Source organism: Drosophila novamexicana, unplaced genomic scaffold, assembly GCF_003285875.2.
Source record: "Drosophila novamexicana strain 15010-1031.04,08,12 unplaced genomic scaffold, DnovRS2.1 tig00000960-arrow-arrow-pilon, whole genome shotgun sequence".
NCBI classification, from domain to species: domain Eukaryota; kingdom Metazoa; phylum Arthropoda; class Insecta; order Diptera; family Drosophilidae; genus Drosophila; species Drosophila novamexicana.
In genome coordinates, this window is record NW_020824833.1 from 213,475 (window position 1) to 240,016 (window position 26,542).

At 36.7% G+C, this 26,542-nt stretch overlaps 2 protein-coding genes across 3 annotated transcripts; one reads left to right on the forward strand and one right to left on the reverse strand.

The window, feature by feature from the left end:
* The first annotated feature begins 144 nt into the window (after positions 1 to 144).
* LOC115765384 lies at positions 145 to 1,218 on the forward strand. Its single transcript, XM_030708909.1, has 2 exons — positions 145 to 578; positions 646 to 1,218. Exons 1-2 carry the CDS (start codon positions 191 to 193, stop codon positions 651 to 653), a joined length of 396 nt encoding a protein of 131 aa, XP_030564769.1. The 5' UTR covers positions 145 to 190; the 3' UTR covers positions 654 to 1,218.
* A 5,731-nt stretch (positions 1,219 to 6,949) lies between these two features.
* Positions 6,950 to 22,314, reverse strand: LOC115765356. Of its 2 annotated transcripts, none has more exons than XM_030708870.1 (5): positions 22,237 to 22,314; positions 9,499 to 9,705; positions 9,312 to 9,428; positions 7,276 to 7,425; positions 6,950 to 7,207 (listed from the first exon to the last, which is right to left on the reverse strand). In XM_030708870.1, exons 2-5 carry the CDS (start codon positions 9,697 to 9,699, stop codon positions 7,097 to 7,099), a joined length of 579 nt encoding a protein of 192 aa, XP_030564730.1. In that variant the 5' UTR covers positions 9,700 to 9,705; positions 22,237 to 22,314; the 3' UTR covers positions 6,950 to 7,096. The 2 variants fall into 2 exon arrangements, with proteins under 2 accessions (XP_030564730.1, XP_030564729.1); XM_030708869.1 differs by lacking the exon at positions 22,237 to 22,314 and adding an exon at positions 15,063 to 15,083.
* Between the last annotated feature and the right edge of the window lie 4,228 nt (positions 22,315 to 26,542).

The window sequence follows — 26,542 nt, forward strand, 5'->3', positions numbered from 1 at the left end:
ATTTTTTCGTGTTTGAATGAAGATGCGACAGAGAGCGGGGCAAGTGCAGATCAGCGCGACGAAGCGCTAATAAACCGGTATGGCTCACGAATCTAAGCTACGGAGGTTCTGGCATTGTGCGACTGTGAGTCAATTTGCTTCGTTCAGTCGCATTGACAAGCTCGAAGTGAATAGTTAAACAATCAGCAACATGAAAGCTATTATCATAGTTTGCTCGCTACTGGGTCTGGTGCTGTTGAGTAGTCAGTGCCGCGCTAACGATTGCGATGAGGTCAAGAATCCAGACGACAGCGATTTTAAAAACTTTTTTAAGACCTTTGGCTGCAAGGTGAAGCAGGGTGCCGGGGACGTCGCCGAAGCGGCTAGGCCCTATGCTGAAAAGATTGGTGAAGGTGCCAAGGAATTTAGTAGCTCAGTTGCGCAGAAATATGACGAGCTAAAACATCGCCTCACCGACGACGCCTCCACGCCAAAGTCCCCGATCACTGGAATCCCCGATGCGCCAACTGAGCGTGTGCCTCTAGCGCCTATTGCCCCAGCTTATCCAGCAGACATTGCGGGCAGTCCCCAACCCGTTGGTGAGTTTTATTTGTAAAATAGCAAGTTCCTTAACTCCAAAAATGAACTATTCTTTTTATTTTTTAGCTGGATAAATATTGTGCAACGCATGCCCCACATTTACAGGACTTATGTGTTTTTTGGCTTACTTTTTTTTTAGCATTCTTTTTCATTTTTATATTTTTGCCCAACAAATACATCAAATTAAGCAAATTTAGTGTTTCGTGCCAGTGTGAAATGAAATGCGTACTCTCTCACTTGCTAATTTTAGATTGAAAGCTAAACCAGAAATGAACTGCTTTAATACTAAAAACGCTTCATTTCCGACCGATTGTTCCTCATTTGATGCGGCTTTGTTGACGTATCAGAAGTATGGCATAACCGTACTTACGTTCCGTTAAGTTCTCCAAATAACATTTGGCAACGATCTTTAAGAAAAATTATAAAGCCGTTCGAATTATAATTGAAGAAGTCCTATAGAAACGTATTCCACGCTTGCGGTAAGAATTTTCCGAATACTGCACATAAGGTACATATGTATGTCCATTAGAACTTCTGGTGTCTATCAACCATCTTTCCACACTAACTGTAAGGATAATCAGTTTTATACTGACAGATGTATGTATGTACACTTGGCTTTTAATAAAGATGTCAATAAATATATTTGTAAATATTGAACAGCGTCGCTTTTACCTGACTGCAACGGGCTTGCTTGTTGTATCTAAATAAAGTGTTTCCTTGCCTTCAATATGTCGTTCACTTAGCAATAACTCGAAGTGTTAATTAGTTTTTCGTGATTTCATTCCAGCGAGCTTGACTAATTTATAATCATATTTGCTTTTTACTATGTGTCATTTGCTATTTCGCTGTTCATAGCGTGCTTCGCTTTTAGTTAGTATTCATTGAAAAACTATTTTGTATGTCATTGTCTCCGGTCTGAATTACATACAAAGTTTTATTTGTGCTTACATGTATATGTACGTATGTCCAGAGTACGTGTACGAGATTTCTTAATATCGGTCGGCTCAATTATCACAATAAAAGTGCTGAACCTCTGATTTTGACGCAACATTAAAGTAACTTTAAGCAATTAATCAACAGTGCGGTGTAATTATGTTATAGTGCGTAATACCACTAACTATATGGAACAGCTAATAGAAAAATTTGTAGCCGTTCATTTTTGGAGTTCTGGTCCAAGTCGACTTCGTTTTTGCTCGGATCCGAGACTCGTTCACTTGCTCAGAGAGCAAGAGAGTAAGAAAACCATATGATTTGTGTGATAGAACGGCAGCGCTGTTTTTTTTTTCGCTCACACTACAGGAAACTTAGGCATTTCTTCTCTTTTGAAAGGACGAGTAATAGGAAACAATGAAAGGGTTCGCCACGTCGATGCGAAATTCTTGCATTTTACCTCATAATTGTTGGCTTAAGTACCCTAACCGTTGGCATGTGTGCATGGAAACTTTTTGGGCCGGCTATGCACGCACTCTTGTATAATTTTGTTTATGGATTCATATTCATATGTATGGGATGTTTTGTTGATTCTTAATTAAGTTTCTTAGAAATCTGATATGGAAAAATTCAAACAATTGAGTACAGACTTCGATGTGCTGACGACAAACCTAAGGAACCAGGAGAACAGCTGGCGATAGTCTGTACCCAGTCTGATATGCTCTAGAATACTTTGGAACTCACAATAATCATACAAATTCTTCCTTCTGCCTCGTACATACATAAGCATATATCTGGCTGCCCTTTTTGAAACTAGTGGGTTTCGTGTTCACATATTCTAAATTCGAAACACCACTTTAATGAGTAAAGTACAAATTTGTTGTTTTTACAGATTTTTTATGATAACGGTTGCTGACTTCATTTGGGTAACTTGATGCTGCCAGCCTTTAATTAGTTTTACCCTACACAAATTGAACGTAAATATGTTTGCGCAATTGTATGCGGACTAATTACAGCAATTATAAGCAATTCGCACAATGCCGACCATTTACTCTACGATCTAACGAGCATATAATACTTATATTTTGATGATATAAATCAACAATAGTTAAAAATTCATCAGACCTAAAATCTGTAAAAAATCTGAAAAAGCGATCAAATTTCCTGGTTAGCAAGTTTTTATAATCTATACCAATTAAAAATGGGTAAATAGGCTATGATAGATTTATACAATTGTATGTAACAGAAAGGTGGAAGTGTCTTTACTTATTAATATATATATACATATATATAAATATATATAATATAAATATATATAATATATATACATATCAATATATTCTTGGTCAACATCAATTGTTTCCGATCATCGATATATTGCTTTAAATGTTATTTTATCATGTTTCAAGAAACCAAATTAGGATTTAGCTTCTTGTATGCCATATAAAAATATTTACTTTCTTAGATACCGCATCTCCTCCGCCACCAACTTCACACAAAATCTAATTGATAAAATCTGTTGTATTTTTTGCGAATATATGAATATTCTATGACACAATAAGATATAATCCAGAAAATTTTCACGTGGCGACTAGCGCAGTGCGTAAGAATTTAAGGCATACATGTGCACACTAATAAGCTTGTTTTTTTTTCCATTTTATAAATAGAATGAAAATTTCATATATATATTGTATGCTGTACTGTTTGTACGTGCTGCATTTTATGCCCGCTAGTTATGGGGCGATGGCAAGCTGTTCGCTTTGTTGAAGGTGGTTGCGAGTTCGACACCGGCTGAGGAAACTCTTTTTAATAAGGCTTATACACTTATTTAATATGTACAAAAAACTGTGAAGGGCAAGCGAGCACCTAGCGGGAGCTGTATATTTTGTTGGTTGACTAGATTACTCTCTAGTCAGAATTCTTACTTGTTATATTTATTGTGCATCGAATTAAAAGTACATGAAATTTATGTGAAAACTTTTAATTATTGGATATCCTATATCATGTGCAGAGATAAATGCCATTTACCATTCATTCCAATACAATATTTTATTAGATCCTAAGGTCCCGACTAGGGAATACCCTCTTATTCCAACACCAATTGCAGTTCGCGCAACGCGCTCATTTGAAGTAATTAAGATAAATTACCTATTTTCAATGGGTTCAGGGTATAAAAAGAACGCTTGGATCTTTTACTTTTTGTATACGTTACAATCGAGAATTGTCGATTGTATAACTGGCAAGATAAGGTGTAGTACGATTGAAGGTCATAAGCATACATTTTGAACAATTTCGATGCAATTGATTGGCCGAGCTTTATCCATCCCGAGAGAAATTGAAGATTTACGCTTCAAGCTTACAAAATTATAAGCCAGGATGGCCCTGAATCGAAGGACTTGAGTTGGGAACATAATCAACTGAGAGGAAATTCAGGGTGTTATATTATGAATACAGCATGAATACGTCGATTAAGCAAGGATTTACATAGGTTGCTTTGTGAAAGAAACGGCGGGCTTGCTGGTAGCTGGTGATTGGGTACTCCACACTAAAGGCGTCCAACTTATTTTTTATAACATTCTGAACTATGGAAAAAATTAAAATTAAATGATACACGTATTCAAAATAGGAAATCGTTGTATATTCTTCTCGAACTCGAAGCCAGCCTTTCTGATTATGATGGTGCTCACAAATCACCTTAGCGATCTAATGTCAACGGCAAAGCATACACATGGCAGCATTGTAGTGCAAAATTAATTGAAACGAAAGTATAATGTCAGATTTTAATATTTGTGAGCGCGTATAGTCCTCCAGGACAACGTTAGAGATATTTTCCTGATTGGAAGTGCTTATTTCTGTTAAACACATTTGCAGCAATAGGCAAAAGGAACCAATATAAGCACGCAAAAACACACACACATAAGCATTGCGTTTTTGTATGTTTAAACATGTGCGTATTATATATACTATATATATTATATAATGGTATATCCTCCTGTGTCTTGCTCTTTACTGAAATCGAAGTAAAGTTTCAAACAAATCCAAAGAGCAGAGTTAAAATGAAAACACGAAGGCAGTCAGTGGCAGTCCCAAATGGTAAAAGGAAACTCGCATAGTTAGCAAAAACCACTAAAAGTGTCATAATTCGATGCCCATGAGATGCCTGTCTTGAAAGTACGTTGGCCAAAAACTTTGGCGCCGATAATGAGTGCCAGGTTGCGTCTTTTGCATCGACAAAGCCAGTGGCTGGGGAACTGTGCGTGTCGAGAATCTGTCCACTTTTTGCACCGTCTGACCCTAAACATTGTCACAGACCGTCAGCCCACCGACTTTATTCGCTGTCTACAGTCCACAGTGGTCACAGTTACCAGTTTTTTTTAAATAAATTCTTATATTGCATTTGCTCTTTTGCTCTGGCGAATTCATTACTTAGAACTTACCTGACGTCAGTAATTTCTGGAAATTGAGCAAATATTTTCACCTGCAAAAAAATAATCCTACTACATTTTCTACATTTTCTTAATTATTTACTAAACGGCTTAAATTTTGTTTATATTCTCAATGGGCTTATGGGCATGGGTTAATGGGAATGGGCAACTGATACTTAAATGTAATTTACTTGCTTCACTCATTTTATAATAATGTATCTTACATTAAAAACGAGAAAGCAAGATTCAAGATTTCTCTAAGACAAATGCAGCATCTTTTACATCGCATTTTCCTTTTTGCCAATATCGTAGCTGCATTGGTGTTCGGCTACCGACTCTTCTTTTAGCCGAGGTCTTTTATCGTTATATAGTTGCTTTTGCAGCTTAATCGTCATAATGGACGAGAGTGGATACAGTTCTGTCGGATTTTTTGCAGGTTCGATTGTTATATAGCCAAACCTGGAGCAGGGTTGTATGACTGAAAACTAACATCGCTATAAATACTTATCTAAAAGAATTGGAGATTTGGCAAATAAGGCTTTAATGCTTCAATAATACGTTTAAAATGATGGATTTAACTTGAATCACAAAAATTAAATTGTTGGCACAAGTTGGCAGAAAATAAGCTTTTAGTCCACGAGACATGGGGTTGTTTTTTTAAATTCGAATCAATTGCACTGGCATAATGTGCTTTCAGAATATTAAGTTAAAATAACCTCGAGCCAGCTAAAAAAATATTTAAAATATGGGAAGGTCGCCAAAACCAGCCCTAAAACAAATATATATTTTGAAGAAAACTTTTACTTTATAGCAAAATAATGGACACCGCGCCCACAGTGCAGTCGTTGTAAGGTCTGTAAAGTTTCAATTCAGCCCGCAGCCGCAAGCATCTGCAGCTGGCACAAGTCTTGGCAACCAAGCGAATGCTGTTCGAGCTTGAGCAAGATTCTGATTGCCGACAACTGTTGACATAAATCATGTGGAACACACAATCTTCTAGGGGTCAGAGAAGCTTCCTTCAGCCTCTTACATACATTTCCACAAAAACGTTATAACCTTTTTATGCAATATTGAATTTGAAGCCCATCGAATGGTAAGCAAAAAGTTGTTCCCACAATTTTCTGAAATAACGGATGGAAATTTTTTGAATTCAATTTTAACATGCACTTCATGTATGTCATCACTAGTCATACAACATATAGATGGGCCAGCTAGAACAAATGTATGTAACCATTCATATTCTTTAGTTCGCGTCCCCTTTCGACTTCGTTTTTATTCGGATGCGAGATTTAAACATTCATTTAAACACTGAGAGTAAGCCAAAGCCGTTTCCTGAAGTGTGACCAAATAAAAAAACCGGCAACAATGCCGTTCTACCGCAATCTTGCTGTGTTACTCTCGTGCTGTCTGCGCATGCGGGCATAAGAAATGCGTGGCTCCAGCATTTGACACTGGAAGTAGAATTTAGCAATCCATTGGATTTTCAACAACATCTGTAATTCTACTACAGGTAATTCTATGATCTCTATACATAGAAAACATTATAGACATTATAGACTGCAAACTCATTTTCAAACATCTATGTATAATTTAATTTTAGATATGAAGTTCGGGCTGAAAAGGGAAAAATCGAATATTCTATTTATCACAGGCCATTGGGCTCCGTTTTGTCTTAACAGACAGTAAATCATGTTAAGCTAAGTCCCGAATAATAACCGACAATGCTAAAAAGCTAAAAACTTCCAAACCCAAGTAATTTATTTGATACTATAAAATAAATATCTATATCTAAAAACAAACACTCTAAATGGCTATGATTCAACTTACAGAACATTTTACATATCATATATGTATATATACATGTACACATGCATATCCACGTTCTATGTAGAAACATTGTCTGAGTGATCCAGCCATTATACAACTGAACAAAAAGGGTCTGTTTTAGGTCTCACGCTTGAATATTGTTGTTGTCATGTCTTATGTAAAAATTCATTGTATTTATATGTATATAAACCATCAATAAGTAATAATAAAAATAACAACCGTTACATCTGTACATAGGTAACTCATTTAAAAAGCTAGGACCGTCATACATTGCGACGAATACAATTGGGCACTCAACGCGTTCTGTGGAACGTCAGACCAGTAAGTACTTTTGGCTAAGCTAAGCCCTTCAGACTTTTCAGCTTGTTTTTTTTCTCAACGCCCAAGCTGTTCGCAAACTGTTTGTCCGCTTCCTGTTTGTATTCTCTTAGATTATAGTGAGTTGCCTGTATCAATGGAAGGGTATAAAGTGATCAAAAGAGGAACTTATAAGCAATATATTAAGATTATTTACATTAATGGCCTCTTTGAACTCGGTCTGGGCCAGACGTTGTATACCGCGGAAGTTCCGCCCCAGAATACGGCCCAACTCATAGCGAGAAATACTGTAGCCCTCTGTAGTTGTTGTGGACTGATCACTGTTACTGTCTTCATCACTGGAATTCTGCAAAACAATAAAAACAACAGGAATGCCAATAAAGTGTTTTTGCTAGCGAATAAAAAATAATTTTTTAGGGCTTATTTGAAAATAAATGTAAAGTGAGTATTTTTTTAATTTCTTATTTATTTATTTACATATTTTATGTACATATATATTTCCCCAGATCTCTTTGAAAATAGGTTAACATTAACATTAAGTATATACGTATATTTATATACATACATATGTAAATATATATCTTTACGCTGCATAAATAGCGAAGTTGATCTAGTCATGCCTGTCTGTCGTTTCATCTCAGTTCGTTGTTAGAACTAGTGACGAACAGACGTGTTATCTGGGCTAGCTACGCGCATTAAACGGAATTGTTTTATTGCCTGATTTCTGTCATTGCTTAGTAAGCAACACTGCGGAAGCGTTTCCCAAGGGCCAGAGCTACCAATGCTGAGGGTGCAGCCCAACTCAGGCTCGAATATAGTCGATGTATAAGTGAGTGTAAGCAAATGCTTGTTAGTTTGAAAACGTTTGAGTGGCGATATTTCATTAAGCGCAAAGGGGGACAACACTGGGATTGTGCTCATAGAATAGTTAGAGGTAGTGGCAGGAAAACCAGTGTTGGTAACGAATGTTTTGCTGTATGAGTTCTTCTCCAGGGAGGATGGTCAGTTCAGGATACGTCAAACGAATAGATAAGTGTTGTGCGTATGACGATGACATGCTTCTCTTGATCAATGGTCGGTCGCTTCTTGAGATTGAGACGAATGCGGGTATGTTTTAACGCATTCTATATGAGTGGGCGAAAGTGTTGAGGTCGGTCTGGTAATGGACAAGACCGCGTTAATGCTGCTCAAGGGCTGATTGGCACCTGGTTGACCACCCATTATCAGATTGAACGGTGAAAATGTGAAGTATGCGACTGAGGTGAAATTGCGACTGAGTGAAAATAGAAAAGTTGCTGGGGCCTAAGCAGACGTGCTGTCCGCTCCATTCATGGTGGTCTGCTTGTGCAGCATATGGATCGTCTGAGTGGTGTAATGCGGTTACGACTGTTGTTGGCAGAAAGAAAGTGCTGGCTTGCCAAAGGGTGATATTGCTAGGTGCCGCCTGTGTGCCGCACATGGGGAGTATACGGCTCAGTAAGGGCAAGAGATCGTTGAGTGAGTGTGCTCTGCCTGGCTGGGAAGTGGGAAACGAGAAAGAATGGACGTGTCTCTTATCGGATTATTCGTCATGTTAGCCAGCAGTCGGCCAGACTTTAGATTCTGCCTAAGTATAAGTAAGAATGTGCTTGTACGTATGGACTTTGTGTCATCTGCTGTACCAGTCCGCAGCTTTACGAAGCCTTGCTGGAAGTTTTCTTTTAGGGTATGAGTTCTGACCAGAGGACTGAGCTGGTTCCACAAACTTTGGGGACCATAGAGGCAGTTTCGGCTGACTACTTTCACATTCATAGACCTAAGGACTTATTGGGGATATTCGCTGGCCGCCTAGCGGTCTGATCTATGCCGTCCTTTGTTAAGTTGATTATTAAAGATATTTGGAGCAAACTCGTAGTTTCACTATGCTCCTCACACAACAATTTTTAATATTATCATACAACTTTTTGCTGTATCAGATATCTTGACCAAATGTGGCATTTAACTATGTTGTTTATATATCAACAAAATGTTATCAAGATGGCAATACTATATTATATAGCTCTTTGGAAAGAATCGGTCGAAAAATGAGTTTTTGTAAGGCAAAACGTTTTTTTTAGGTGTCTTCCGCGACATTGTAAAGAGTTTTTTTTGCTTTTGAAGAGATCGGTGTAAGGATATATTGTAGAATATATATTTTATAGCCTTTTTTTGCATGATAGATAGGTAGATACATTTACAGAAGGAATGCCTTACCAGTTTTTCCGTTGTTGGCCTTGGCTGACTTGTAGGTTTCGCTGGCGCCGGGTCTTTAAATTGCTCATTCACAGTATTGTAGATATCATTAAGAGTATTCCGAGTATCTGTGTATTGCTGCAAGACAATAAGATGAAATCAACAATGTCGTAGAATGTTTATACGATTTTTGCTTTATCATACTTACATCAACAATAAGATTCTTTGTTATGACCATTTTCTGCAAGAAATCCCAAACGATGCCCCGTTTGCTGCGCATATGCGGCACATTGTCTACATCTTCCAACGGATCACCATGATCACCTGAAGCGGTAGCAAGTCCCAGCATTAATATCCAACTGCCCAATAACAGCAGCGTCAGTAAATGATTAGGTTTTATATATTTCATTATCTTCTGCATTACATGGGAAACAAAAAAGAATACATTCTTCATAAATATTATAGCTAATAAATTAAGAATCTGTTTAATGATGTCTGCTAAATACATTCAATAAATACGTTATGTAAGCATGTCAGTTTATGGAATCAGTGGACATAAGGCTAATTATCAATATCATTATTATTATTATGAGCACTATAACCATTTAAATTAAGTTTGATGCAAGCAGTAAAAATGTTCCACACAACATTACATCCTAAGTTAACCATAACTAACACAAAATCAAGCCAATTATATGTGCGAATGTGTCTGCGTATAAGGATATTTGCACAGACTGCCTAACCGCCAATAGCCAACCTCAAAAATAACAACTATACCCAACGTCCAGAAGAAATGTTGTATTATTCCGAAACACAAGAGTCTGACTGATGTGGATTCCTGATGTGATGCACTGAAATATTCCCGTAAACAAATAAGCGGACCAAACAGCCAATGAAGCAGATAAATTCACCCTCATTACAGAAACAAACTACAAGTACTCAGACTTCCTCAAACACATTGAGCTCAAAATACATGACTACAAAAACACAACTTGGTCTAACCTCTAATTCCATACAACATGTTGTATGGTTAGTGGTCTAACACACAACACTTCAAAGCAATTAATTCCAAGCAAACACACACAAAGAGAAATTAACAACACTAAAAATCGCCTACGACTTGTCACTATTTGGCTATTTGAGCTTAGATTATCACTCACAAGAATATCATAATCAGAGGTTCTACAACAGCTTGCTAATTCTTGACCACTCAGTTTACAATAGCCCATGATTCCAACCACAATAATCCAGATATCTCAACTCTTCACCATTAAATTTTACTCAAAAAACAGGCAAGTGTGCTCTTATCGGGTGTGCTATATATATTTAGATATATATATCGGAGGTGTTTCCTTCTGCCTGTTAATATATTCGCATGAAACAATTATACCCTATTTAAATGGGTTCAGGCTATAGAAAATATTTATTATTGAAGCTCTTCGTGAACGTTAAACATTTTCGAATAAATAAATATATATATATATATATGTATATTCAATACTGCAATTCCCATGGTGACTGGCGTAAGGTACGCACTGCGCAGTAAGCGGAGTATGTTCCTATATGTGTATGATTGTGCTGGATTTAGGGAAAATAAGTGGTAAGAGTGCGAACCAGATTCCAACCGCTAGGATGACGGACTGGCAGCTGATATTTGATAATTTCACAAGTTGCGTATACGCTACGTGCACATCAAAAGGGATGGCATTGTTACCATCAGATTTATAATAATTATTATTAACTGTGCATAGGTAACCTTATAGCCTTGACGTAAAGGTGTCAAATAAACAAAACCTGTGGCAGCATAATTAGTATGCTTTACTCTTTCATCGTAAATATGTTCTCTCAGCTTATATTGACGATGATTTCATTTTCACTTTCATATTGCCATATAAGTACATTATTGAGTAGCTGTAGGAGTGTGTTATTCAATTCGCAATGCGGAATTTCATTCAAAATCTTCCTAAAAAAACGTTAACATAAATACACAAATGCACATATATGCATACACGTAACCATAGACAGCAGGAGATATACATAAGTAGTGAAAGGAACAGAAGTCGAGTGATCTTAGACTACCTGCAATGCATATGAAACTATGGCCACACACTCATATGTATAATACGGCTATGACCAAAAAAAAAAAAAGAAGAGAAACCAAGAGAAAAATAGAATAGAACTGCTGTTCCTGTTGCTGTTGGCGTTCCCGTTGCTGTTTCCGTTACTGGCAATCCTTTAGACTATCGTGATTGCTTTAATGCTACTTAAGTGCTTAACAGTTTGCTAGACGAGTGCTGCATCAGCCCCAACAACAACGACAACGAGGCATCGAAAGTAATACACATAAAACCAAAAACAAACAAGGCAAACGAAAAAACTACTTCAAGTGCAAACTTTTCCTTTTGGGCAGAGCACAACGAAACCAAACGAAATGAAATGAACATAGAAGAAACCCTCAGAAAGCTATACCAGTAAATGAATATAGCACATAGCATATCTGGGAAGTACATATATGAGTATCGATTTCTTACTGCAGCGAAGGGCTGCCTGTATAAACAAATTTCTCTCTCGTTCTGTTATGTTTAAAAACTACAAACAAAATAATTAAACAATATATTAAATTAAAATCTTAAATATAGTCGTTATCAAGAGATCTTGTTTGAAAAACAAAAAAATCAAATAGCTTAGTTAGGTCTTAGACTAAATTGTCTCCCGAAAAATCACGGTTATTGACAACCAAGCCAAGCCCTAAGCCAAGCTATCATCTCACATCCATTCTCGTTTGCACTACCACACCTGTCCCCATCTGCATTGGCAACTTTGTTTCTTCGTCGTCTGTTGTCATTATCAGCGTCTTCGTCATTTGGTTAGTTTGCTTCGGCAAGTGTAGCCGCTGAGCAACTTGAGTATTTTAATTATACCCTAATGGCGCATAACAGCCACCCCTGTATCTGTCTCTGCTTTGCTTTCTTTCTCTCGTTGGTCCTACATGCAGGCTGGGCAACGACGAGCGTCTCATTACGCCCTGAAGAACTTCATTGGCATTGGAATCCTTTCCTCTGTTGCTCCGCTGCCACGTTCTACAACTTTTGCTATTTTTCGAATAGCTATTTGCTTGTCCATCTGTCCTTCTCACAGTTTACAGGTAAATTTGCACTGGACTGCTGTTGCTCGCACCCTGTCTCGAAGCAGCCTCTAATGTCTTCCGAAGAGTTAGGTATATTAAAGGGAGTGTTGGCCATGCCATCATTTTTAAAACAAATATATATACATATATAATGTATATATCAATTGTTTTTTGTTGTCCAGATTCAAAAACGTTCGTTCGTAATCTATTATCAAAATTTTAATGAAATAATTCATTTATTTTTCGATTTTCCCCAAAATTGGGATTTACCCCTCAAAATTTCGTTTTCTTCAATAAAAATTTGGTTAGGTTTTGGTAATCGGTTTTGTTTGAACTTGGGTAAGTAATAAAAAAGAAGAATTCCGATGTCGAACCGATAAATAAATGAATATATATGTATTTACGTATATTTTAAATTATTTGGTTTGATTCTACATTTGATTATATTCATTGTCGTAACGTCACAATATTTATCAAATCTCAAGAAAAGGCATCCAAGCTGCGCTGTATGCAGCACAGCTTTTTTGGTTTGCTTTTGCCGCGTTCTGCCTTTCGCTTACTTTTGTTACCAGTTTTTCGGCAATTCTCGTTGCATTTTTGTGCACGCTTTGATTATTTTATTGCCATCCCCCGTAACAGCCTGAACCGAGCATTGAAACAAACTTCATTTTGAAATTAAAACTTTTTACCCAAACGGCAAACGGAAAAGCGACCAAGGCAATCGCATTCTTGATTTTGTTTTCCAACTGGCTCATCAACTGGCCAACAAAACTTTGTAATTATATCAATGAATAGCTGCTGCTGGCCAGACAACCGACGTTCGTAGGCGGGACTTCCGTGCGGGGGACTTGTGTTATATTTATTCCATCCCCCGGTAACGGGGCAATAGTCAAAAATGAATCAATTCTCGAAATCTGCTAAAAAATTTTTGCATTGCATTTCAATTAAATTTAATTTAATTTGATTGTGGCCAAGACATCGAGCACTTTCAAGCTACCCTATTCCCGGCTCGTTTGTCCACGAACTGAGCTGGAAATGTCCAAGGATATTCACACCCATCACATTCACAATGTGTGCTATCCATAGCTTTATTTGTACTTGCAACAATAGTTCTGAACTGCCGTCAGTTCATGTAGCTAATGGTTTTAACACCTACACACACACACACGCAGATAAATTCATACGCCAAGCGAAGTGTGGCACTGGAGGACGGCAGCCTGGTTAGAGTAAGATAGCGCACGTCAGGACAGTTGTCTTGGATTCTCGCTTCATTTTACATTTGCATGTTAAGTACCAATTAAACAAGAATTAAGAATGAGTTTATTGTTGACGATATGTTGCTACGCCAGCAGCGATTATATTCCGTGTTTCAGTTTGAGTAAACTCATGCATAAATATGTGTAAGTATATTTATTTGAATGCATGTAGTTACAGATATCCACTTCGATCAATATTGCATTAGACCGATTGTCCAAAGTAATGTCCCTACTCAAGCAGATCAAATAAGTATAATGCAAAAAGGTTCTACAAAGTGAACAAGTAAGAGGTTCTAGTCGGGAGCTCCCGACTAGGGGATACCCTGAACCCTCTTCTTCCAACATCAAATGCACATATATATTCTATTTTAGAAGCTATATGTCAACGGACTGCATGTCCGACGGACGGACGGACAGACTTGGCTAGATCGACTCGGCTATTGATGCTGATCAAGAATATATATACTTTATGGGGTCGGAGAAGCTTCCTTCTGCCTGTTACATACATATGGATTTTGCACAAATACAATATACCCTTATACCCATTTTTAAAGGGTTCAGGGTATAAAAAGGGTGTGTTGGGATTGTGAAATGTCTGCCCGTATAGAAGACATTTTTCTGCGTTATTAAATTAGTGCTTGTAATTGCGAATATATACGAAATCGCGTCATATAAAATGGCTACGCCGACTGGGTTGTGGCACAGCGGAAATCTGTATTTGGTATCGTTTTAGAACATGTCTAAGCCTATTTGGACAGCTAAAGTTACCAAAGTTTAGAGCTAAAGTTACCAAAGTTCAAGATCGACAATCGAAAAACCCAATATTATTGGCCAGAGTGTCGGAGTTGGATTGTGTTAAGCGGCATCAGTTCAAAACTCAATGACGGCATGGGACACTGGATCAGCTTCACCGAGTGGTTGAATTCATTATCAACAGCTTCGAGAAATTGAGTATTGCGTCGCGGCATTCGTTGAAATCAAACAGGCGTTTGATCGAGTGTGGTACAAAGGACTCCTATTCGAACTAAAAACTTTTCTTCTCCCCTCTCTATTTTAGCTTCCTTAAAAATAGAAAATTTGTTGTGGTAGTCGACGGCACGTTCTCCGGATTCAGCCGACATGCCGACGGTGGACCCAACGACACTGGGGCATCCTGATAGCTTCAACCTCGCCACGTTCGCCGACGACACAGCAATCCTCTCCAAAGCCAGCTGTGTACACCAAGCCACTGAGCAACTGCAAGAATACCTGCACGAGTTTGAGAAAATCGGTATACGCCACATTCGCGATCCGCAGAGACACGTCGCCAGGAGTGTTCCTCCAAGGCGAACTTCTCGAGCATAAAGACGGTTATCGCTACCTTGGACTCCACCTTGATCGCAAGCTCACCTGGAGCAAACACATCGCAACACTACTATCCCCAGTTTGGTGCTTTGCAAGCCTAGACTTCAACACGGCAGCAAAATCCCATTACAGGAAAATTAGTGTCTTTCAAGCCAAGGTGCTCAGACTAAGTACTTGGGCTCTCTGGTACATCCGGGCGTTACTAGAGGCTTAAAGATTCCCTTGGTGAGTGACCTTCTACGACAGCAGTGCACCAGCTATATGGAAAAGTTAAATCGAAAAATTATGAAACTTAATAAGTAATTTTAAGTCTGTTGATCCCATTAATGTTAAGCTAGTTTAAGATGCTCAAGAATAATATCAATAACTTAGCTAATAACAGGAGAAAAAAAGTACATTCATATCATAGAAAAAGCTCGTGTCTTTTTTTTACTAATTGAATGAGTAAAGAGCTAGTTCCTTGTACTTGGGTCAAACTTGGTGACTCTAGCTCTTAAAACATCGGTAACATGCTGTTGCATAATGTTGACAATTTAAGCCGAGCAAGACCGAGTAATATCTGTCATAAGACTGCAGTGTATCACACTTACCATTGTCTCAAAGATAACTATTTTTTCAGGGTCTTAAAAATAAATGTTATTAACTTTCTGATCAAACAGCTAACATTTAGCTTAATATTGATTTTCGCTATAGTTCGTGTGAAAAACAATCAAATTCTGCACATTTGGTACATGCCAAAATAAGCTTAACCCAGACCAATTAATTTTCTTACTGTCATATGTGGTTTTATTGGCTTACAAATGGCGCTCCCAAGTTTTTAGCTTAGCGTGCCAGGGACGAGTTGTGCTTTAATTACAACCTTTCCTAAAATACTTGCTAGAATTAAATTGAAAACAAATAAATTCAAATGTACTTCTAGGCAATATTTGTTCACAAATTCGGCACTGCTTCCAACTTTGAAGCAATTAAATGTATATTTATTAATATTAAAAGACGACTAAAGGCTGTGGAAGTCAGGGACGAAAACCAGCATAAAACAAAACTACTTCTGACCCTACTTTTAGTCGCTCCATGGCGAATGCATAATAAATGCAAATAATGCTTTACGACGATGGCCACAAAGTGGCCTAAAATGGCTGACAGAGAGCTGCCGAGCCGAGCAACTTTATTCTTTTCCCTCTATCACACCTGCGAATGTTTGTATGTGTCTCGTTTCCTATATATGTAAAAGTGTTTTAGTGAGGACTGGCGCGCCGGCACGAAAAAGTGAAACAACACGAAATTCCATTAAGCGAATGGATTGCCATTCATAACTGTCGTCCATACTGTTGATTGTGCGCCTGTGTATGCTAACAAAAACTAGGGCCAGGGCTGGAAACAGTTTTGACACAAGGAACCAAAGAAAACTAAACAATATTACAATATAAACTATATATATAAGATAACCGGCCATTGTCATATATAATATATTTAAATATAGATATAATTAAATAATTCAGCAATCGACCTAAAAAACATCATAATGCATTAAGAAAACAAACCACACCTCAACTTACAGGAGTTCCATCAGCGATTACAACCCTACCACGAATACCCTACCTACCCATATGTTTGTGGCATAGTGTCTGTGAGCGTGCTTTCCATAACTGTCAGTGTTTGCTTGACGCAACTAATAAAGGTGACCAGTCTCTGTGATATTTTATTTATTTTCAAGGCATGGCGCTCAGTTTTTGTAAGCCCAACCGGAAAATTGCTTTTCTCGATGAGTAGCGTCGACGTTACGTAGCTACACTTGCTTTTGCCTCTGTGTTGGACTTATGTTTGTGACTCTAATGGCCGGTAGACAGCGCTATCAAACAGTAAGTAGCAACGAAAAACTGTCCTTTTCGGAGGGCCGACGATTAACTACCCTTGCAGACTTACAGATGTGTCAAATATTTTAAACTTTAGCTTGCTTTGAGGCAAAACTAAATGTTCTTTCCTATCCCTTCTCGATGGATGATATAGTAGATCAATATTGATCAAATGTTGCTTATGTGTTAGCAGCATATTGAAACTCGTTCGTGTTAACATCTGTAAAAACATAAATATTTTCATACAGAAACAATGAGTTTAAAATGTTAAACATTAGTTCTGACTTGATAGTTTATATACATAAGGGGGTAGAATATGCCTTAAGTGTGTTACACATTTGAGCAAAAAAACATATAATACCATATGCTAGGGTATGAAAAGTAAACAATTACAAAAACAGCTAGCTGCGTTTGGTTTGTGTACCCTTTTTTGCCCACTGCAATTCGCAAATTGTTTGCTGCTCTAATTAAATTTGCACTCGCAATGCAATTGGTTGCGCAGATATCGACACACAGCTGGCCAGCATTGCCTTAAATGTAATTGTTATATTAACATTATATCATGGTACTCGGGATGTGGACCCTGGCAAAAGCAACGGTTCGGTTACGTGAGCCGCGTGGTGCGCTAATAAATCACATTCCGTTTACGTTCCGTGGAAAAGGCTCAAACCAAAGGGAATTTTGTGCGGCCGTGTCCGGCACGTCATCCAACCAGTTATGTGCCAACACACCGAGTATTCTGAGAAACCATGCAGCTTAAGAGAAACCTTGTAACCAGCCAAGGACAAGGAAACTCAATGAATAAAATATGTGCATGCGTGGATATACGTAAGGAAGCGGCTAGGTGTGTCAGCTTGTGTGTATGGTAAATGGTCGAATTAAAAGTTATGTCCACATGCTATATATATACATAAAATATAAAAGAGTCTGTTTTAACTGACTTTCTGCTTGACTAATTGGTCAAAAGTTCATACCTAAACGGTAAGAGCTACAAAGCTGAAATTTGTACAGATGCTTCATTTTACGGCTAGGACGAAGTTTCGGAAAAATCATCCTGAAAGTTGGACAATTAAAGCTTGTATGAAAACCATTTAACTAAAATGCTGAATACCTTTATGTCGAGTCTCCTGCTGTCAAAGCTTCTGAGATTGTCGCTTTCATACATACGGGCGAACATGTTGAGATCGACTCGACTATTAATGCTGATCAGGAATATATAAATTAAATAACTTTTTAGACCTATTTTCAATTTTGAACGTAAAAACTGGCATCGATATCCCGGCTTTTGAGTAAATCTCTTAGAGCTTAAGAGCCAGAGTCACCAAAATAGTATACATAGATCAAGTGTTTTTAATTTTGACTGATGGTAGGTAGTTCGGGCGGTTGAAGCTAAATTCAAGTTCAACACTTTTTTTATTTTTTTTTTAATACGTTTTTTCTTTTTTTTTATATATACTTATTATTTTTTTTGCCCGGTATAGCATTTAGCCTCTATGGCCACGCTTTATCAAAAGGAACAAGTTTATTTATTTTCACTTATGCTACAATATGCCTTCGGAAGAAGAAGGTTCAGATTATCCCCCAGTCGGCCACTTCCGACTATAGCACATTTATTAGTTTTGATATATATTAATGTGGGAAGCAGTGGTCGCTGCTTCTGATCCCTCCCTCTTCGCTCATTTGTGGCTTTGCAGTTTTGCGTCAAAGGGCAGGCTGCGCAACGCGCTTTAAAATTAGAGACACTTTGCATTTGGAAGTTGCCAAAAGAACTCGTCGTCCGTCAATTATAGTTTAATGTTTTAATTTTACCTAAAATCATTACATAATACTTAATCAAAATAATAATCAATCATTCAATAATAAGTATTAAATTGATTGTTAAAAGTACTTTTACTTTTAAACAAAATTTTATGTCGTTTTTATTTTTATTTTATGAGGTTCAACTTTATTTTCAACCTGAGCTCAGTGTAACTACCAATATATGTATGTGTCCTCTTTTTCAAAGCTATTCTTTAAGAATGTTGTAAGAATGAAACAAAAAACAGCAACACATTTGAAAAGCTTGGACTTAGTTGATATAGCATACTCTTTGTCTTATATGCAATGTTTTACTACATTCTGCATTCTGTGTAGAGTGCCACATTATTGAAGCTTGCCAGAAAGTGTTTATTGACTTAATTCCACTTAGATATTTTTCTGTTCCGATGCTTCTGCGCAACCGCTTCAGAAGCTGTACTGACACACGACGAAGTCGAACACGTCAATTGAACTCAAGGTGGTCAACGTTAGTTACACTCGGCTGCGCAAGCGCCGACGAATATTGCCATGGAGTACAAGTGACTTCGTAATACTCGTTAACAGATAGATTAAATAAAAATATATGCTATCCGCCAAGTTTATTAAGACACATCGATTTTCCAAAAGTATAAGTATTCGTAAATCGATCGTTAAAGGAGCTGTTCAGCAGTCTTAAATCCAAGTCTCTATCATCAAAAACGCCAGAAAAAATGTTGTGCATTCATACAGACAGCAAGACGAACATTTCACAAAAGCAATATACTCATTTCACTTTTTGAATAAATAAAAAAAAAAAAAAACACTTAGCCTTGATTTTTATAGCGCCAAAAGTCAAAATTCGACGAGACTTGGTGACTTAATAGACAATGACTTGAACAGCGTTAAATATGCCGAGGTCAGTGAGTTTTGAATGTTTGTTTTGCTCATATTTTTAACTTGGCCACAACGATTTGGGTTCAACGAATCGAGGCAACAAGCATCAAAAACTATACCAAAGTGAACTGACCAAAATAATTTGGCCGATTAAGCTTTGTGGTAATATCTCCTTAACGCTTTTCAATTGAAATTGCTTCTATTCTAATCTATAAATATTTTGGACGTTTAAGACTGACGTAATAAATAAATATTGTGTGAATAGACTTTGATTGGTGGTAATTGGGTAAGACGGTAATCTGAAATATTTCTTCATGCTTATCTAATGTTTTGCAAACAATTATCATAAAAATTGCGTTTACTTGATATTTCGTTTGTCAAAATTGAAACATACGCCTTGGTATCATATCTCAAACCGCTTACAAAACAATAACGAGTGCTCTAGACGTGTGAGCCCGACAAGGAGATACTTACAAACATTCATTTTTATACCCTGAACCCATTAAAACTGGGTATAAGGGTATATTGTGTTTGTGCAAAATCCAAATGTATGTAACAGGCAGAAGGAAACATCTCCGACCCCATAAAGTATATATATTCTTGATCAGCACCAATAGCACCAATTAACTAAGCTTTATGCATACAAATATAAATAATAATATAAAGCCGAACGGCAACGTCGTCCGAACCGGACTGCGTACAGTGGAACCAGATTTATGGGTGCACATCATTTACAAAATAAATACATTTCAAAATGTGAATATGCAAATGTCTTAAGTTGATTACAAAATTCAAATGTCCCATTGGCGCTAAGAAGTAAAATGTTTTTTCCGATCATTGAAAACAGTTAAAGACCCTCCTTGATCGCACAAAACTCATATATATATAATATATATATATATTATTAAATAGAGACGGACATTTCACAGAAGCACTATATTGTTTTCACTTTTTAAACAAATTAAAAAACTGTTAACCTTGATTTTTATAGCGCCAAAAGTCAAAATTCAACGAGACTTGGTGACTCAATAGACAATGACTTGAACAGCGTTAAATATGCCGAGGTCAGTGAGTTTTGAATGTTTGTTTTGTTTCTATTTTAACTTAGCCACAACGATTTGGGTTCAACGATTCGAGACAACAAACACTGAAAACTATACCAAAATAAGCTTACCAAAATAATGTGTTGAATTCAGCTTTGCATAATTATAGCTTTGATGCTTTCCAATTGCAATTGCTTCTATTCTTTTTTTTTTAAAACTTTGTTTTTTTAAAATAATAAATAAATATGATGTGAGAAGATTTTGCTTAGAGGTAGTTGTGGAAGATTTAAATACTTCTCCAAGGTTATTTAATTCTCATAGAAATGATTCCAAAACACCTGCTTTAATCAGGCAAAATTGGAGGTATAGTCACCAAATTTATAATGTAAGTTCTCTAGAGTAAGCACAGACTAAAAAATTTCGATATTTTGTAAAAACTAACTCCTAGTGTTATCATCTTAGACTTTGCTATTTTTTGTAGGCCCAGAAAATATCATACATTTGGCAATTTGCAATAAATACGTCATGTTCTCATCAAGCAAAGCCTGAAAATATAGAACCTACAGAGTTTTTAAAAATATCTCTTGCTGCTCTTGGCAACAGGCCTTTGTATGGAATACAAGCAGGTTATATTATATATAATTCATAGTTTATACCGAATTACGGAGAAATATCTGGTAGTTCTTGGCACCTCACTGCAAGGCGAAAGCTTTCAGTTTACGTGATTTTAATAAGTAAAAAAATTTGAATAAGAAAGCACTCCAAAGATATAGTAGCCTGCTTATGCAAAGACATCTTAATAAACTCTTTTTTCGACCGATTCTACCTATAAAAAAATGTTTGCATTTATATAAAGCTTATGGAATTGTTTTACATTAAAGAACTTAAGCCCGGTGGAAGTTAAATAAATTAAATATTCTGGATCTGTGTTGCTCGCACTTAAATCCTCCGTCTATATATAAAAGCGCTTTTTATAAAGCTGATATTCATCGATGTTACGAAAATGTGTGGAGGATCCGGAGAAAGATTAAGTGAGGGACGAAGTTTTAAGTTTCACCTGATCGGCTTCAATAATGATATCCTAGCTGTTTGTAAGAACATAACAAATACGTAATTTCGAGATTTTAAAAATTCCACCATCAACTGTGGTATATTGGCGAAAAACTGTATTACTAAAGTTATTTTTTTATCATTCGATCGACTTCAATCTCATGTGTGAACGAAAGTTTATTATATTTTTCGACTTTAAGTTGACACGGAAAAGGTTGATCAAGGCTTTTGATTCTGTATACGGTAAAATATAACTTGAAGCGTGGAGTTCAATATAGTTTGGGTATTCTTAGATTGATATATTGACCGCACAAAGCCGGGAAACACCAACTAGTATATAACATTCGCATATGTGTAACGCTTTAAAAGCTGGGAAAATTGAAATGCTTTTAAGACTTTGGCGGTTTACTTTAAGCATTTATTACGTGTTTGATTATAATAACAATTATTGATAATAATTATTAGTGCACATTCCATCTTGAGATATGTATTTTGCTCTTTTATAATCAACTAACGTCGAACACATTCGCACTTGCACTAACACACACCAAAACAAACAGCAAAAAATAATGTAACTCAAAATTACAACAGAAATAAACTCACTCGCTTTCACTCGGCCCACTCAAAAAATGTGCAAGATTTAACAAAAACAAAAATTTAAATGTAACCGAAAACGAATTTAAAACCTCACCGAGCTGCAAGCATAAAAATGTTTTGGATTACTTGATTTAAACGCACGCAAAAGAGAACTAAACGGCAAAGACAACCAAAATTGTTTAAGCTTTATGCATACAAATGTAAATAATAAAAATAAATAATCCAAAGCCGAACGGCAACGTCGTCCGAACCGGACTGCGTACAGTGGAACCAGATTTACGAGTGCACATCATTTACAACAAATTATTTAACTTTAAATACTTGAAAATGTATTGTGTGTCTCAAATGTCTCAATTGCACTTAGTGATAAAGTGTGCTCTTCGATAGTCGAACAGAATTTAAATATTTCATATATTAAAAAATATTATTCAGATTTTTACAAAATAAGAACAGTTTTTAATTTATTAGTTTAATGTTAAGTCTTAAATAAATTTCTTTGTGCTAAAACAATTTTTGTCGATTGTACTTAGCGGTCATATTTATATTGTAAAACAAAATAAAAAAGTATGCTGTTTTGTTTAGAATAAAGTATTTTAATCCCTTATTTTATTTTAGATTACTTATGTCGTTTTAAATATCTGTACTTTACGTTAGGCTTGGGGCAAGATTAGCATTATACAAATTGTTCATTCTAATAAATCAGGTTTGGGACTAATATAATTAAGTATATAATCTTATTTTATTCTTTCCAAGCATTTTCACGAATAGATTCGTATTATCGTATACATGATAACGTTATATTGTTAAAATTCAAGAAAAGAAAATCTTATTCCGATTGATGAAATTGTTTTAAGATTGGGCAACAGCCTTTCGTTTTGTATTAAAAAATGCACTTCTTCATTGTAATAATAAATGGCAATTTCCTTATGCTTATGTTGCATATCAAAACATAATTATATACCCACCTGCGAGTGAATTGCGAGACTTCTTGTGTATAACCACTGTGCGGAGTCAGTGCCGATGAATACGACGATATCGTCTTCGGGCTACTCAAAGTGCAGCACAGCGCTGGCAGCAGTTGGCTAAGCAGCGGCATAAACAGCGACTGCGCAGCTGCACAGCGTCGCACCGCGCCTCCTAACCTCTAGTGCGATTGCTGTAAAGAAAGCGCAGCTCCAAAAAAATGCGACTTTGCCAGCGCGAGAGCAGGTTTCGTTTTTTTTTATTATTTTTGTTATTGTTGCTCTTGCATAAGAGCCAGCCGGCGAGTAATAATAATGTACCTGCACATGCATATATACATGCACAAATACAGATTTGAGGTAATGTTGCATGTACATACAAATATGCGAGCACATGTTCATAAGTACACAAGTGTTATGTATATGTGCAAAGTATAAACCGGGTGAGCTACATTTCGCGTCTGCGAAGTGTAGTCATTCATTGAGGCTTATGATCATTTTAGAGGGAAGGTCGCAAATGCCAATTGAGGTCAATAATTTGGTGCTACAGAATCGTATACGCTGCAAAATGGCTGATTTTCTTCCATAAATTATAGTGCATGAATGTCTGATTGAAATATAATTTTTTAAACAAATGATCGTCAAGTGGAGCACGACCAAAGTCGTTTGCTAATATCTTTATGAAATTGTATTCAGATGTGTATCACATTTTTTGAAAAACCCGCCCTTCTTTCGGGAAATTCGGAGCGAAGGCTGTATGTAGAATGTTTTAAGTACCATCCGGATTTAAATTTGCTTATTAAATTAAATTAAATGGCAGAAACCAAATCGGTTTTAACTCATTTTTAACGTTCATAGTGAATATTAACCTGAGACTTTTTCAACACTTTTCGCAAAATTTGTTAGTCTAGGGTTTAATAAACGAAATCTTTGTATAAAACTAAAGGCAAGAACTTTGGACCGAGCCAGTTTTGGAAAATAGGCTTGTTATATACCTACATACCAGCTCGCATTCTATAGATATGGCAACATATTTCCATCAACATATCTCCACTTATTCTATTTTGCCGGCAGAATCATATCGCTTATTTTCTTGTCAAAATTTGTAGTTTAGTCTGCCATTTCGTCGGAACTCATTTAGCTTCACCTTGGGAGGCTAATTTTCTATGAAAGCCATTTAAGTTTTTATAGCCATCTCAAGGCTATTATAATTTTAATCACGAAATGTGTAACGTATAGAAGACAACAACTCTGACCCAATAGGTGAGGTAAGGTTAATACGGTAAGCGAGAGCAATTTTCCCTTGGCTCATTTAGACCAAAAGTTGTCCATTGTGATACCGCTGGACTGATATACTTCCCGATTCCCAGATTTCAAATCTAAAATTTGTTGCGGCTTGTGCTTTGAAGGATCTGATGGATCCGAAAAGAAATAGCAACCAAGGTAACCTAATCTAGTTTTACTTAGGACAGCACAAGTGCCGAAACAAGTGACACTGTCTCTTCCTTTTCCCCATGGCGACAACCTCTGCATAAGTCGTGTTGTGGGGCCAGGAGACTATTGGCATAGGTGCATGTCAGCCAGTTATGACGTGGACTACTGGTGTTCGGCCGGACCTATCTAATGGCAATAGCACTGTGGAGCGCTTTCTACACAATTAGCCAAGATTTTCGGGCGACTTTGCAAGTGTCAGTGGCCTGCTGCCATCTGTGAGTGACCGCAAGCTAGAACTGTCTACAAAGTTCCCAGCCTCGCCTATTTGTTTGCTCGGGAATTGCCATCGATGTTCCTCTATTCGAGGACCCATACCCATGAGGAAAACTGAGAGCTGCTTGGTCAAATATGGAGCCAGAAGATATCGAGACAATTTCGACTCCGGCCTCGTAAACAAGAATGTATCTTGGTCAGCATCAAACATCTATTCAATAGGAGCATGGTCGTCCATTTGTTTCTATGTTATCTAAAATATATTAGATTTTCTGTTGTCACCGATTATAATCATAAAGTTTATGTTGTCATAGGAAAAATCGGTCGAGAATAAAGATTTTTAATATAAAATATATGCAGCATATATGATATGATATCTTAGTCCAACTTGCTTTAATATGCTTGTAATCATTCTGGTAACATGAATTCATAGACGGTCTATCGCAGGAACATACGGGATTATTTAACAAAACTTATATTCTAAGGGTACTTGGTTGACTTTCCGCAATGACCTTCCATTAGTATTCTCACTTTCGTCTACCAATGTATATCGATTAAGTAAATTTGTGAATTCCATATATGGATATGACTTACTTTTCTGATGTTACACTCTAAGTTTTAGACTGTAAGCCATGTATTCAGTACCGAATAAAACATTGACACCATCCTTGAGACGCCGCCCAACAGATAGAGGGCGCTCTGCCAGTTCTGTTATAAAATATTGAATGATCACATTTTTCGTAGTTTTACACGCTCTATTTGGTTCGATAGATATTTTTGCTCTTAAAAGAAAGGTGTTAACTTTCGACTTAAGCTGCCCGACTACCAAGATACCCTGTATCGTACATACATACAAGCTCTAAAACAATTGCTGGCCTTTTTTTTGCTTTAGATTGTAAAACATTTTTTTGTCCGAAATCGCAAATAAGATTGGAATGTATTTGGCCACAATTGAAATTTAAAAAAAAAATAAAGAAAAGCAAGACCAAATTTTCATATTTTTTGAGTACAGGAAAATTTAAAATAATATCTACAACAGTGCTATCATTGGCAAGCGTCAGATAAATGGACAGACATGCAAGATCTTCATTGAGATCGGTTCGGCTGTTGATGCTGAATAGGAATTTTTTATCTTTTTGGAGTTAAAGGTGGTTTAGTCTCCCCATAACATGCATTTTCTCAATTGCAATATTGCTTTTATCGTTTTGCCCATTTTCTATGGGAACTGGGTGGAAATGACAACCACACGACACCAATAATCGGCGTAACATTTTCTGATCAACTTTTATGGCATTTAATGCAAAAATGCCAACAGATTCTGTAGACTGGCATAGCGAGGTTTAAAATGGGGTTCGTTTGTATTAAATTCGTATCTCATATCCTTCTATTCAATAACAAATATTAATGGTTTGGTGTTTACATAATTTATATTCGTTTCAAATAAGCTTGGTGTGCAGTCTTTAATTTAACAAACAAAACATTGTATTGTTAAGATATCGGCAGCTCTGACTAAACTAATTCCGTGCAAAGCCGCATATCTGCATATGGGCTTCGTTGTTGTGTATTTGTTTTTGGCGCACACTTTGTTTTTTGGATATAAATGCAATATGCATAACGTAATATGCAGTTGGCAAAATGTCGGC

Excerpts from the sequence above, each read along its gene's own strand:
- LOC115765356 (XM_030708869.1), bottom strand. Across the intron at positions 9,429-9,498 it reads CAAAGAATCTTATTGTTGAT|CAATACACAGATACTCGGAA; the intron begins GTAAGTATGATA and ends ATTGTCTTGCAG. Across the intron at positions 7,426-9,311 it reads GGCCAACAACGGAAAAACTG|AATTCCAGTGATGAAGACAG; the intron begins GTAAGGCATTCC and ends ATTGTTTTGCAG.
- LOC115765384 (XM_030708909.1), top strand. The coding sequence starts at position 191 with ATGAAAGCTATTATCATAGTTTGCTCGCTACTGGGTCTGGTGCTGTTG.